Source organism: Haliotis rufescens, unplaced genomic scaffold (genome assembly GCF_023055435.1).
Source record: "Haliotis rufescens isolate VD_foot unplaced genomic scaffold, xgHalRufe1.0.p SCAF_66, whole genome shotgun sequence".
In the NCBI taxonomy this organism is placed as follows: Eukaryota; Metazoa; Mollusca; class Gastropoda; order Lepetellida; family Haliotidae; genus Haliotis; species Haliotis rufescens.
The window spans coordinates 1,274,584-1,288,928 of record NW_025964357.1 but is presented as its reverse complement, the minus strand read 5'-3'; the positions used below and the strand labels follow the sequence as shown (position 1 = coordinate 1,288,928).

Here is a 14,345-nt window from a genome sequence, read left to right as displayed (position 1 = left end):
GTGTCTTTTGCTTGTTGTGATTCTTCCAAATATGTCCATACTTTATATAAATTTGGTAAATTTGGAGTTGTCCCTGAACTGACTGAAAGCAGAAATTCACCAGGTTTTGAGGGGTCAGCATGTTCACAACTTTTGTACCTCATCTGTACCGTGTACCGTGTACCTTACTATGCTTGTCGTAAAAGGCGACTAACGGGATCAGGTGGTCAGGCTCGCTGACTTGGTTGATATACATGTATGTCATTAATCACTGGATTGTCTGGTCAAGACTCGATTATTTACAGACCGCCGTCATATAGCTGGAATATTGCTGAGTGCGGCGTTAAACAACAAACAAACCAAACCAAACCGTGTACCTTACTCTGCTTAATTACCTGTAAGGTAGGGCTGTAGCAATACCTGCCTGTATACCACTGCTCTACTCTGTAAGGTAGGGCTGTAGCAATACCTGATTGTATAACAATACTCTCCTCTGGTAACACCTGTAAGGTAGGGCTGCAGCATTACCTGCCTGTATAACAATGCTCTACTCTGGTAACTACCTGTAAGGTAGGGCTGCAGCAATACCTGCCTGTATAACAATGCTCTCCTCTGGTAAGACCTGTAAGGTAGGACTGCAGCAATACCTGCCTGTATAACAATGCTCTCCTCTGGTAATTACCTGTAAGGTAGGGCTGCAACAATACCTGCCTGTATAACAATGCTCTCCTCTGGTAAGACCTGTAAGGTAGGGCTGTAGAAATACCTGCCTGTATAACAATGCTCTCCTCTGGTAATTACCTGTAAGGTAGGGCTGCAACAATACCTGCCTGTATAACAATGCTCTCCTCTGGTAAGACCTGTAAGGTAGGGCTGTAGAAATACCTGCCTGTATAACAATGCTCTCCTCTGGTAAGACCTGTAAGGTAGGACTGCAACAATACCTGCCTGTATAACAATGCTCTCCTCTGGTAAGACCTGTAAGGTAGGGCTGCAACAATACCTGCCTGTATAACAATGCTCTCCTCTGGTAAGACCTGTAAGGTAGGGCTGTAGAAATACCTGCCTGTATAACAATGCTCTCCTCTGGTAATTACCTGTAAGGTAGGGCTGCAACAATACATGCCTGTATAACAATGCTCTCCTCTGGTAAGACCTGTAAGGTAGGGCTGCAACAATACCTGCCTGTATAACAATGCTCTCCTCTGGTAATTACCTGTAAGGTAGGGCTGCAACAATACCTGCCTGTATAACAATGCTCTCCTCTGGTAAGACCTGTAAGGTAGGGCTGTAGAAATACCTGCCTGTATAACAATGCTCTCCTCTGGTAATTACCTGTAAGGTAGGGCTGCAACAATACATGCCTGTATAACAATGCTCTCCTCTGGTAAGACCTGTAAGGTAGGGCTGCAACAATACCTGCCTGTATAACAATGCTCTCCTCTGGTAAGACCTGTAAGGTAGGGCTGCAACAATACCTGCCTGTATAACAATGCTCTCCTCTGGTAAGACCTGTAAGGTAGGGCTGTAGAAATACCTGTCTGTATAACAATGCTCTCCTCTGGTAAGACCTGTAAGGTAGGGCTGTAGGAATATCTGCCTGTGTAACAATGCTCTACTCTGGTAAGACCTGTAAGGTAGGGCTGTAGAAATACCTGCCTGTATAACAATGCTCTCCTCTGGTAAGACCTGTAAGGTAGGGCTGTAGGAATATCTGCCTGTGTAACAATGCTCTCCTCTGGTAAGACCTGTAAGGTAGGGCTGTAGGAATATCTGCCTGTGTAACAATGCTCTACTCTGGTAAGACCTGTAAGGTAGGGCTGTAGGAATATCTGCCTGTGTAACAATGCTCTCCTCTGGTAAGACCTGTAAGGTAGGGCTGTAGGAATATCTGCCTGTGTAACAATGCTCTCCTCTGGTAAGACCTGTAAGGTAGGGCTGTAGGAATATCTGCCTGTGTAACAATGCTCTACTCTGGTAAGACCTGTAAGGTAGGGCTGTAGGAATATCTGCCTGTGTAACAATGCTCTCCTCTGGTAAGACCTGTAAGGTAGGGCTGTAGGAATATCTGCCTGTGTAACAATGCTCTCCTCTGGTAAGACCTGTAAGGTAGGGCTGTAGGAATATCTGCCTGTGTAACAATGCTCTCCTCTGGTAAGACCTGTAAGGTAGGGCTGTAGGAATATCTGCCTGTGTAACAATGCTCTCCTCTGGTAAGACCTGTAAGGTAGGGCTGTAGGAATATCTGCCTGTGTAACAATGCTCTCCTCTGGTAAGACCTGTAAGGTAGGGCTGTAGGAATATCTGCCTGTGTAACAATGCTCTCCTCTGGTAAGACCTGTAAGGTAGGGCTGTAGGAATATCTGCCTGTGTAACAATGCTCTCCTCTGGTAAGACCTGTAAGGTAGGGCTGTAGGAATATCTGCCTGTGTAACAATGCTCTCCTCTGGTAAGACCTGTAAGGTAGGGCTGTAGGAATATCTGCCTGTGTAACAATGCTCTCCTCTGGTAAGACCTGTAAGGTAGGGCTGTAGGAATATCTGCCTGTGTAACAATGCTCTCCTCTGGTAAGACCTGTAAGGTAGGGCTGTAGGAATATCTGCCTGTGTAACAATGCTCTCCTCTGGTAAGACCTGTAAGGTAGGGCTGTAGGAATATCTGCCTGTGTAACAATGCTCTCCTCTGGTAAGACCTGTAAGGTAGGGCTGTAGGAATATCTGCCTGTGTAACAATGCTCTCCTCTGGTAAGACCTGTAAGGTAGGGCTGTAGGAATATCTGCCTGTGTAACAATGCTCTCCTCTGGTAAGACCTGTAAGGTAGGGCTGTAGGAATATCTGCCTGTGTAACAATGCTCTCCTCTGGTAAGACCTGTAAGGTAGGGCTGTAGGAATATCTGCCTGTGTAACAATGCTCTCCTCTGGTAAGACCTGTAAGGTAGGGCTGTAGGAATATCTGCCTGTGTAACAATGCTCTCCTCTGGTAAGACCTGTAAGGTAGGGCTGTAGGAATATCTGCCTGTGTAACAATGCTCTCCTCTGGTAAGACCTGTAAGGTAGGGCTGTAGGAATATCTGCCTGTGTAACAATGCTCTCCTCTGGTAAGACCTGTAAGGTAGGGCTGTAGGAATATCTGCCTGTGTAACAATGCTCTACTCTGGTAAGACCTGTAAGGTAGGACTGCAACAATATCTGCCTGTATAACAATGCTCTCCTCTGGTAAGACCTGTAAGGTAGGGCTGTAGGAATATCTGCCTGTGTAACAATGCTCTCCTCTGGTAAGACCTGTAAGGTAGGGCTGTAGGAATATCTGCCTGTGTAACAATGCTCTACTCTGGTAAGACCTGTAAGGTAGGACTGCAACAATACCTGCCTGTATAACAATGCTCTCCTCTGGTAAGACCTGTAAGGTAGGGCTGTAGGAATATCTGCCTGTATAACAATGCTCTCCTCTGGTAAGACCTGTAAGGTAGGGCTGTAGGAATATCTGCCTGTATAACAATGCTCTCCTCTGGTAAGACCTGTAAGGTAGGGCTGTAGGAATATCTGCCTGTATAACAATGCTCTCCTCTGGTAAGACCTGTAAGGTAGGGCTGTAGGAATATCTGCCTGTATAACAATGCTCTCCTCTGGTAAGACCTGTAAGGTAGGGCTGTAGGAATATCTGCCTGTATAACAATGCTCTACTCTGGTAAGACCTGTAAGGTAGGGCTGTAGGAATATCTGCCTGTATAACAATGCTCTCCTCTGGTAAGACCTGTAAGGTAGGGCTGTAGGAATATCTGCCTGTGTAACAATGCTCTACTCTGGTAAGACCTGTAAGGTAGGGCTGTAGGAATATCTGCCTGTGTAACAATGCTCTACTGTGGTAAGACCTGTAAGGTAGGGCTGTAGGAATATCTGCCTGTGTAACAATGCTCTACTCTGGTAAGACCTGTAAGGTAGGGCTGTAGGAATATCTGCCTGTATAACAATGCTCTCCTCTGGTAAGACCTGTAAGGTAGGGCTGTAGGAATATCTGCCTGTGTAACAATGCTCTACTCTGGTAAACATGTTGTAAGCAGAAGCACCTGTTTCCCTGATGGGAAATATTGCTCAATTCACCATTAGCAGGTGATGTCAAAGTGCGTTGTGATGTTGTTTATGCTTATATTTGCCTGGACTATCGTTTCATTTTATGCAATTTGTTGTCTTGACATACTAGTTTATACATCTTTCCCATGTGTTCTCTGATCCACAACCCATTCCTGACAAACACAATTCAGTTTGTCTTTTAGGGGGTATTTTGTTTGTTTGTTGTTGATACAAATTCTGTACATTCTGGACTTGATGTGCGACTTTTAGGTAGAATCGTATGGGCGGCCATTTGGTCAAATAATACAAAGTTGAAATAAAGGAACGAACCCACAGTAATAGTCAAGTGTTATGAATAAAGAATGAATGTTACAAATAAAGGTCATGGTTTACATACAAATAATGAATTAAAAATACAAAACAGCACCAATAAATGAAAGACGTCTTATGTAAGGAAAGAACAAAGTGTACTAAAGAACGTAGGTGCACAAAAATGACACTAAACTGCTAAAAGACAACATTGACAAAAAAGAACGCCAGGTGGTGCTGCAATTTGTAAAACATTCCGAGTTTAATTGGCTTGTTCCGCCGTGTATATGATAAATGCATGCTGAAGTGCTTAATGTATTCTGTCATTCCTCATGCACTCAGCGTGTGACGTCAAACACGAAAGTCTTGTATGATGCTGAGTTATTTTTCGTGATGCACATTTTCATAAGATCTAAAAGTGAACGTTGTTCCAGAATATTGAGGCACTTAGTCTACCTCAGACTACCATGACTATAATATTACTGAGAAAAGTGATATTTCCTGTCTGATGGTGTAAATGTAGCTGCAAATATTAACCCTATTTGAAAAAAAGATTGCTAAGTATTGTCCAAGATTTTCGTATGTGTATAAAACAGCAAATTTCCACACGGACAAAAGTAATGTGTGACAATTTGTTCCTTTGTCTTTCAAATATCTGAACGACATAAGCATTAAGCATTAAATGGATGTTTATTGAAGGTTGTATACATTATGCATAAACTATTTAGACAGATATCGGATTACACAGAGTATAATATTTATGAAAATATATATCCGTTGACATGACTGAATGCTCAATACATAAACACAACATGTATAGATAGAATATATACACAGATATACAGAGGTGTGGGTGTCAACAAATCCAAACTGAAGTACGCTGTTTAATCCCATTATTTTACTTCCGGTATCTGGTTATACAAACATGTTCATTGTATACCTGAACTGATATTTGTGGTATATTTTATTAATTTTATTCAGAATTTACTTAAATTCAATATCGTTTACATTAACATTGGTGAAACATTGTGTGAAGTCATCGGTCATCACCATTATTTACAGCAACCATGGCACAGGAAGTCCTGACGGTGACTGGTCAAATTGTTCCCTATGTAAATATATCCTGCAATAGCCATCAACTGTACCAAAGGGCTACGTTATGGCTTTTATAATTTTAAATATATATAGTGAAAGCTACAACTAAAATAACACGATATTGGAATATATTATTCCTGATAAAATAATGATTTAAGGTACAATTTCTTCTAACCACTGCATAAAAATTATTTCAAGTTGTATCATTGGGTACTTTTTAACTGAATCACCGGTTGATTGGGAGAAAACGTGTGTACAGCTGATTGCTATTTCCGTCTCAATTTACAAGAAAATTCACATGGTAATCCTAATCTCTGCATATAAAACAATGCCTAAGAGAGCAGGAAAAACAATTTAAATGGTAAATGATCATGTCTAGTGGTGTTTTATGTCAAATTTAATATCTTAATTGACCAAGTGTGTTTTACCTGCTTATAAATATATATATGTGACATCACATGCTGAGTGCACGAGGAATGACATAATACATTGAGCACTTCAACATGCATCTATTATTTACAAAGCAGAACAAGCTGATTAAACTTGGAATGTTTTACAAATTGCAGCACCATCTGGCGTTTTTTAGTAGCAACGTTGTCTGTTAGCATTTTAGTGTCCTTTCTGTGCACTGACACTCTTCAGCACACATTGTTCTTACTTTACATTTGACATGTTTTGTTTGCGAGTTGTTCACTGGTGTCGTTTTGTATTTTGAATTCCTTGTTTGTATGTAAACAATGAACTATATTTGTAACATTTATTCTTTATTCGTAACATTTGACTATTATTGCGTATACTTTTGTCCTTTATTTCAACTTTTTATTTTTTTACCTATAGTCACCCATAGAATAGGCCAATATTTATTAAATCTAATGAGTTTAATCAATAAGTGCACAAACTGAAAATAGGTGAATGTGGCAGACATTATTTACAACATGACACAGGAATTTCAATATTCTGCATTAATTTGTTCATATAAGTTGTGACATGTGGTCTTGTGTACTTCTCACAGATCACAAATCAGGCTAAATAAAGCAATGTTGGAAAGTAGATGGATTGATAAGTTTCTTCATGGCTTCGATCCTTTGCCACACTGAAGCAAAGGTTCCATGTAGTGTCTCCTTCATCTCCCTGAAGCAGAAGTGTCCACTAGTCTTCATCCTTGCCCTTTGAAGCAACTTTTCTGTGCTAAAACAGACTCACTCAGGACAGGACTGTCGCATATATCAATCATCTAATCAGAGCCATCCCTTGTCAAATTTGTGCTGAAATTATTTCAACAATTAAGGGAAGACAAACATTTGCAAAGTGTTCCAAGTTGTCAGTCAAGTTGACCAAGTATTTTTGTACATGTAAGTGCAAACGACTAAACGCTTATCACAATGATTGAGATGCAGTACTATTTTTAGACAACCTCTGCTGAGTGTTTCATGTTCCTGTGGTGTGCAGTGTTACTTGATACTGTGTAGACTGTGAGCCTCTGTTACTGTAAGATGGAAATGTGGCAGTAATAAGTATCTTTACTGTGGTAATATGTCATTTTGCTTGTCTGTCGTGGTTGAAATCAGGAATCTTTCTGTTACCTGATCGACCAGGTCATTTGCTATGGTAGTCGTCGTCTTTGTGAAGCCAATCGAAATAAGAACAGCAATCTAATTGGATATCACATTTTTATCACAAAGGACACAACTAGTGCTCTACACAGGGTGGTGCCACGACAGAGCCACCAAAAGTTGGCATTGAAGGGCAAAGGTGAATGCAAGTTTTTGATATAGGCTAGTGGACACTCTTGCCTTGGGAAGATGTGTATCCTGAGGCGAGTGTCGTTGTTCAAAATATGCCTCTATCACCCAGCAGTGAATAGGTACCCTGTAGGAAGTGAAATGTGATTGTTAACCTACTAGTGCTTCAAAGGCTGCTTGTGTTGTATACTCCACAGGGAGCTGAGGATTAAAATTGAGTGCACACTAATCCATTGACCAGGGTAATAATGGTTTCTAGCACCATGAGCCTTCACTTGGTGAATAGAATCTGGCAAAGTATGAATGGACAAGCATTGTGACATTTGGGCATATTATATAAGGACATGGCTCCATTATGACAGGCTCCGCCATCATGCATGATAGTGGAGCTTCAAATTAAGACAAGAGACATAATTGGATGAAATGGTCGCGGATGTGGAGGTACTGGTGGACTACGGCAATGAGCTTAACCCCTGTTAAGCAACCCCAACTGCAGCAACCGCTGCCCTGCAACAACAGTTGCCAAGCAACCCATGTTGCTTACCAATGCAGCGCCTGCTGCCCTGCAACTACCGTTGCCAAGCAACCCATGTTGCTTACCAATGCAGCGCCCGCTGCCCTGCAACTACCGTTGCCAAGCAACCCATGTTGCTATGCAGCTATCGCTGCCAGGCAAGTACCATTGCCAAACCATGAGCGAGGGCAACTATTGTTGCCAAGCTGACCATCCGCTGTAAAGCGGACACTAAGCCATCTGCTGTAAAGCAGAATGGATAAATTGGTTCCTGCTGTAAAGCGGGTAACCCTATCCTAAATAATTTATAATTTGGGATGTATCCCAAGACGCCAAATGTAACTTGTAATGCAGTCCACCAGCACCCCGCCCATCCGCAACATTTTATTCATGACAACATCATTATGTACAAACATTATGCTCCAGTAAAATTCCACCAATTGACAACTGCAAAGCTTGAATAACTTGGAATTAAGGACAACAGGGTGGGTGGGTGGGTGCAACGAACTATAGATGAATGCGCGAATATAACTATGTGTTGTACGGCTGAAAGCTGGAGAGCAAGTGCTGCGTGAGCTGATGTCACGCTACAACAGGTCATAGAAAATATAAACAAACGCTCCTTTACCGGACGTGCCAAGAGCGGATCTAGGCCAGAGACGATGGCACCATGCAAAACGGCACGTAGCCGCACGGAATGAAGGTATTTCGCTGTAATAATATTAGCAACTGTGCCAAGCCTAACATAAAGGCATTTAGTTCTAATCACTAAATGCTATTATATAAGGACATGGCTCCATTATGACAGGCTCCGCCATCATGCATGATAGTGGAGCTTCAAATTAAGACAAGAGACATAATTGGATGAAATGGTCGTGGATGTGGAGGTACTGGTGGACTACGGCAATGAGCTTAACCCCTGTTAAGCAACCCCAACTGCAGCAACCGCTGCCCTGCAACAACAGTTGCCAAGCAACCCATGTTGCTTACCAATGCAGCGCCTGCTGCCCTGCAACTACCGTTGCCAAGCAACCCATGTTGCTTACCAATGCAGCGCCCGCTGCCCTGCAACTACCGTTGCCAAGCAACCCATGTTGCTATGCAGCTATCGCTGCCAGGCAAGTACCATTGCCAAACCATGAGCGAGGGCAACTATTGTTGCCAAGCTGACCATCCGCTGTAAAGCGGACACTAAGCCATCTGCTGTAAAGCAGAATGGATAAATTGGTTCCTGCTGTAAAGCGGGTAGCCCTATCCTAAATAATTTATAATTTGGGATGTATCCCAAGACGCCAAATGTAACTTGTAATGCAGTCCACCAGCACCCCGCCACAAGCACCAAGGTGCTTCCCCACAACCACGACCATTCGCGCTCATGTACACCCACCGTGTTATCCTATACTGAAATTGTTTCCTACAAGCATACTGCGGAAAGGGAAAAGATCAAGTCTGGCCGGTGACAAATGAACCCCGTCACGCAGGTACAGTTGCTGCTCCTGCCGGTTGAACACTGTGTGGGGAACCCGTATCCCCCCAAGCTCACGGGCCCTGTTCCCCACTCATCTGTTCAGCTTCTGCCTGGCCCCGTCCAGGTCCCGGGCACGGCTGGCTACATGCCAGTACCTCCGTGGCAGCATGTCTGACCACAGAATGACAGCACCAGGTAGGAGGAGGTGTATCCTCAGGAGTGCCAGCTTGATCTCATGATATAGCTGACACGTGGTTACCTTACCCAGGTCGTTCGAACCAAGGTTAATCACCACCGCCTTTGGTGGTGTCTGCATTGCTTTGACCTGGGCATCTATCAGCTCGGTCAGCTCCTCCCACCTCATGCCGCCCCTTGCCAACCAGAGACATCCCCCTGGAATACCGAAGTCACTGTCCTGTAGGTGCTCTCTCGCCCAGGTCAGGAAGCTGGGCCCAATCAACCATACTGAAAACATGAATCAATAGGAAGAAAACTGTTCTTGCATGGTTGGCGATTTAAATGTTTGCAGGTATGCGTACATAGCTTTTATAACATTCTGACCCCCACCTACCAAAGTGCTGTATCAAATCTGAACTCACTCCGTTACCGGCTGCTGTCGTTGCTGCGCCAATCCTGAAGGAATGCGAAGAGTATGCTGCTGTGCAGATGCCGCTATGCGCCAGTGCTCTTTTTAACACGGCCTGAAATTGATACCTGGTCAGGGGAGATTTATCAAAGTGTACGAAAGCTTGAGTCTGACCCTGTGATCGAACTGTTAGGTATGCTTTAACTGCAGCCACTGGACACAGATTGTGGCCAGGTATGGCGGAAATGGAAACAACTATGCCATGTGAGTGCCTGTCGGTTTTTGAATGCCTTAGAGCGACTGTTACTGTCTTAGTCGTGTCTTGGGCTTCTAGGTCCAAGAAAGCGCACCCTGGCTGAGAAAGTTTGGTTTGCACGAGTTCACTCACCCGAAAGAAACCAAAGAAGGCCAAGCAATATACTGCTTTGAACAATCTTACTTCATAGGTAGAAGAGCAGACAAATTGCAGGTTGTTTACAATTACTTTGAGCAGGTCTATTGTTATTGGTTTTCTGTGATCCTGCTTCCCCTGACACTTTTGCATCCCCGTAATCATTTTAGTAATAACAAAGTGGCCGGTGCGGTCTTCCATGCTGTGTAGCCTATGGTACGTTGAGATACCGGCCATATACGTTCTTACCGTACTCGGTGCATGTCCTGACACTGACAGGTGAGCAATGAAATGTACCAGATGAGTTATTGGAACCGGCCAGGCATCTCCCAGCCTGTGATGCCCTGAATGCTTGCAACGCTTGGGTTCCTGCCTGGTAAGTTGCCCACGTGTTTGCCGCCAATGATCGCTGAAGGAGCCTCTCTGCCTCGATTGTTAGCCCTGCCAGAGATTGTCTGGAAGTGGTGTGGGATGCAGATTGGCTGATGGAGCTGCATTGCGGAATCGTTCCCACTGAAATCTCGACAGTGCATCTGCGATAATATTGTCGTGTGTTGTTATATATCTGGCCTTGAACAAAATGTTGTGTTTGAGGCACTGCAGCACTAGCTGCCTAATCAGTGACATGATTCTGGGTGCCTTTGAAGACTGTTTATTTATTATTGACACTACCGCTTGGTTATCACAAAAGAAAAGTACTTTCCTGTTAGCAAAGGCTGTCCCCCACAGACAAACTGACAGCACAATCGGAAACAACTCCAGCAGTGTCATGTCACGAGTCGAGCCGTCCTCCACCCACTCACGGGGCCAGAGCCCGTTTGCCCAGTTCCCGTTATAGTATGCGCCGAACCCCACAGTGCTGGCTGCGTCAGTAAACAGCTGCAGACATGTATTGTCAGCCCACTTTTGATTCTGAAAAACCGACACACCGTTAAATTCCCCCAAGAACCCGAGCCAAACCTCTAGGTCCTCCCGAACTCCCCGCGTGATGCGAACACGGTGTGCTTGATGACTTACCTTTGTATAGGCATCAATCAGTCTGCGGCAAAACGGTCTACCAATGGGTATTGCCCGGCACATGAAATTTAGCTTACCCACCAGAGACTGCAAAGCTTTACGGGTCACTTTGTGCTTACCTGAGGCCAGCATATCGTGTATGATTGCGTTGATATTTACAATCTTTTCCTGTGGTATTCTAACCTGCATCCTGACTGTGTCGATTTCAAGACCTAGGAATGTTAAGCAGGATGCAGGACCTACTGTCTTCTCATGTGCTACGGGTACGCCCAGCTCCTGGAAAGTACTGAGACATGTATCAAGGTTGTCACCACAGTCTTTCGTTCCTGCAGTTCCGCCTGTGAGAAAATCATCAAGGTAATGCATGAGTTGGCCGTTAGGCAACTTTTGCTGGACACACCATTGCAAAAAGGTGCTGAATTTTTCAAACACTGAGCATGATATGGAACAGCCAAACGGCAAGCATTTATCAAAGTAGTATTTACCTTGAAAGCACAAGCCTAGCAACTCAAAGTCCTGAGGGTGTACCGGCATAATCCTGAAAGCCGATTTCACATCAAATTTTGCAAGTAGAGCATTTGGACCAAGTTGCTGTACCATACTGACAGCCTCGTCGAACCGTGCATATGACACGGAGCATGCTTCGCTGTCTATGTTGTCGTTGATTGATCTGCCTTGAGGATAAGAAAGGTGGTGTATTAAACGAAAATCGTCTGTCCCCAGCAAGGTTTGACTCTTACCCGTTTGCTTTTTGGGTACGAGACCGATGGGTGAAACTTGTAGGTTCAGCAGGGGCGGCGTTTCAAAAGGACCTGCCACCCTACCTAATTTTACTTCCTTTTTCAATTTGGCAGCTACTATCTCTTGTAAAATGGGATCCCTGGCTGAGCGTAGATTCTCAGACCAACGACTTAGGCGTGCCCCACTATATTCCAGTTGAAAACCTGATTCCAAACCTTGTAATAAATAAATGGCATGGGCATGGTTAGAATGCTTGTACAGTTGCAAATGTCGCTTTAATCTAGTGAGTATGAGTGGAGTTGGGGCCAGTGCCTTTAGCATGGGTTGCCTGTGTGGAGTTAAGTTGTTTGGAGGGTCTACGACCCCCCTTTGCGCGAAAGCAAGAATAGGCGGGATGTTGTTCGCCACAATTGGAGCATTTATGAATAAACTTGCATTCTGGCCTGGCGCACCTTGACCTGTTGTAGTCCCAGCATGCGTTGACTGTAAAGTCACGGCCCCTGCTGAAAGGCACTGTAAAGCGTTCAGTCTTATTTTCTTGAACACGGGACATAGTCGGTGTCATGTGCTTCAACCACAATTCACCGTCTATCTTGCCCCACTCCCGAATTGGGTCTCGTGCCATACGGTGTCGGAATTGCTGGTCGTAGTTTGACCAGCCAAAACCCCCGGAGCGGACTGCGGCATTACGGATTGTTTCCATGTATGCCAACATGCCCTGTATGGTGGACTGACAAAAATGTTTCACCACGTAAATGCTCATATATATGTGGAAAGCTGACGTCCATTGGCCTATGCTTAATGCCCTGGCGTTAGCCGGCTTGGCCGGCGAGAATCGCAGATTACCCGACGAATCCATCTGCATCTTAAATGCATCGTCATCGTCATGCGACTGTGCGCCTGGCAACAATGTAGTCAACTCCACAAACTCCCATCTCGATACTCTCTCCCGTACAACTTGACGGACGTGAGCGCTGATAGCATCCGCCTGGAAGGTCAGGGAATCCCCTGTTCCCTGATTGGTTGACCCCGCTCCTGACTCTGCACGTGGTGTGACGTCACGGGAAACTCCCGGCTCGCCCGAGTGTGCACTGCTAAATGACAACACATCGGGATTTCTTGACACCACCGACCCCGTTACCCCCAGATCATTGGTACTTACCCCTCGCATGCCAGTAAAGCTCCGAGAAGTATCTTGGGCCATCCGTTTGCCTAGCATATCCAGTATGCTGTTGAGTTGGCTCGATATAGCTAGCATCGACGGAACGGGCGACCCCACTTGTTGGGGCTCTTCGATGTCTCCGTGATCGAATCGCGGGAGAACGTTTGGATTGTCCGAATCATCTGCTTCAACTAGCAAGTTAGCAGCTATTTGTACACTTGGCAAGGGGGGTCCGTGCAATGGAGATCTAGCTGATCTCCGTGACTTACCAGTAGCCGATGTCGCTTGCCGGACACTTGGTTCCCTCCTGGCTATTTTCCCGCTCCTTACGAGGCGGTGATTTAAGGCGGCCCGTCTTTTTGGTGGCATTCTTAATGGTAATTGCAACGAACTATGCAATGAACTATAGATGAATGCGCGAATATAACTATGTGTTGTATGGCTGAAAGCTGGAGAGCAAGTGCTGCGTGAGCTGATGTCACGCTACAACAGGTCATAGAAAATATAAACAAACGCTCCTTTACCGGACGTGCCAAGAGCGGATCTAGGCCAGAGACGATGGCACCATGCAAAACGGCACGTAGCCGCACGGAATGAAGGTATTTCGCTGTAATAATATTAGCAACTGTGCCAAGCCTAACATAAAGGCATTTAGTTCTAATCACTAAATGCTATTATATGTAACATGACCCCATCAGGAGAGGCTCCACTATCTTGCATGATAGCAGAACTTGAAATTAAGACGAAATGTTATTTGGGATTATGTAATGGTCGTGGATGTGGAGGTACCTGTGCGCTGCAGAATGTGAGCTTAACCCATGTTAAGCGACACCAATGCAATGACTGTTGCCCTGCAAACAACAACTGCACAGGCAACCAATGCTGCTTTGCAACTACTTTTGACAAATAGTGAGTGAGGGTAACTTTTGTGGCCAAGCAGACCATCCGTTGTAAAGCAGACACTAAGACATCTTCTGTAAAGTAGAATGGATAACTTGGTTCCTGCTGTAAAGCAGGCAGCCCTATCTCGTATCATTAATAATTGGAGCTGTAGCCCAAGATGCCAAATGTCCACCTGAGTACCCAACAGTCCACTATGTTTGGTTTTAAGAATATAGCCATCATCATTTACAAACTTATCGCTCCACTTTGGGTGGGTGACATGAAATGGAACATGAAGATGGTAAAGCGAGGGAAAAGTGTATGGAAGTAAGGAATAATGCAAGCAAATGCAGAAGTGAGCTGATGTTACATCATCCCACATATGTGT

General features: G+C 44.6%; 2 protein-coding genes across 4 annotated transcripts in view; one reads left to right on the top strand and one right to left on the bottom strand.

Annotated features, from left to right (window-relative positions):
- LOC124125448 (dual 3',5'-cyclic-AMP and -GMP phosphodiesterase 11-like) overlaps window positions 1-14,345 on the top strand; it is a 234,297-nt gene that overhangs the window by 33,719 nt on the left and 186,233 nt on the right. The window lies entirely within an intron of this gene.
- On the bottom strand, window positions 10,095-13,473 carry LOC124125447. 2 transcript variants are annotated; one of them, XM_048387139.1, is made up of 2 exons: window positions 13,345-13,473; window positions 10,095-10,668 (listed from the first exon to the last, which is right to left on the bottom strand). In XM_048387139.1, the coding sequence occupies exons 1-2, from the start codon at window positions 13,442-13,444 to the stop codon at window positions 10,367-10,369; spliced, it is 402 nt and encodes a 133-aa protein (XP_048243096.1). In that variant the 5' UTR covers window positions 13,445-13,473; the 3' UTR covers window positions 10,095-10,366. The 2 variants fall into 2 exon arrangements, with proteins under 2 accessions (XP_048243096.1, XP_048243095.1); XM_048387138.1 differs by lacking the exon at window positions 13,345-13,473 and adding an exon at window positions 11,292-12,840.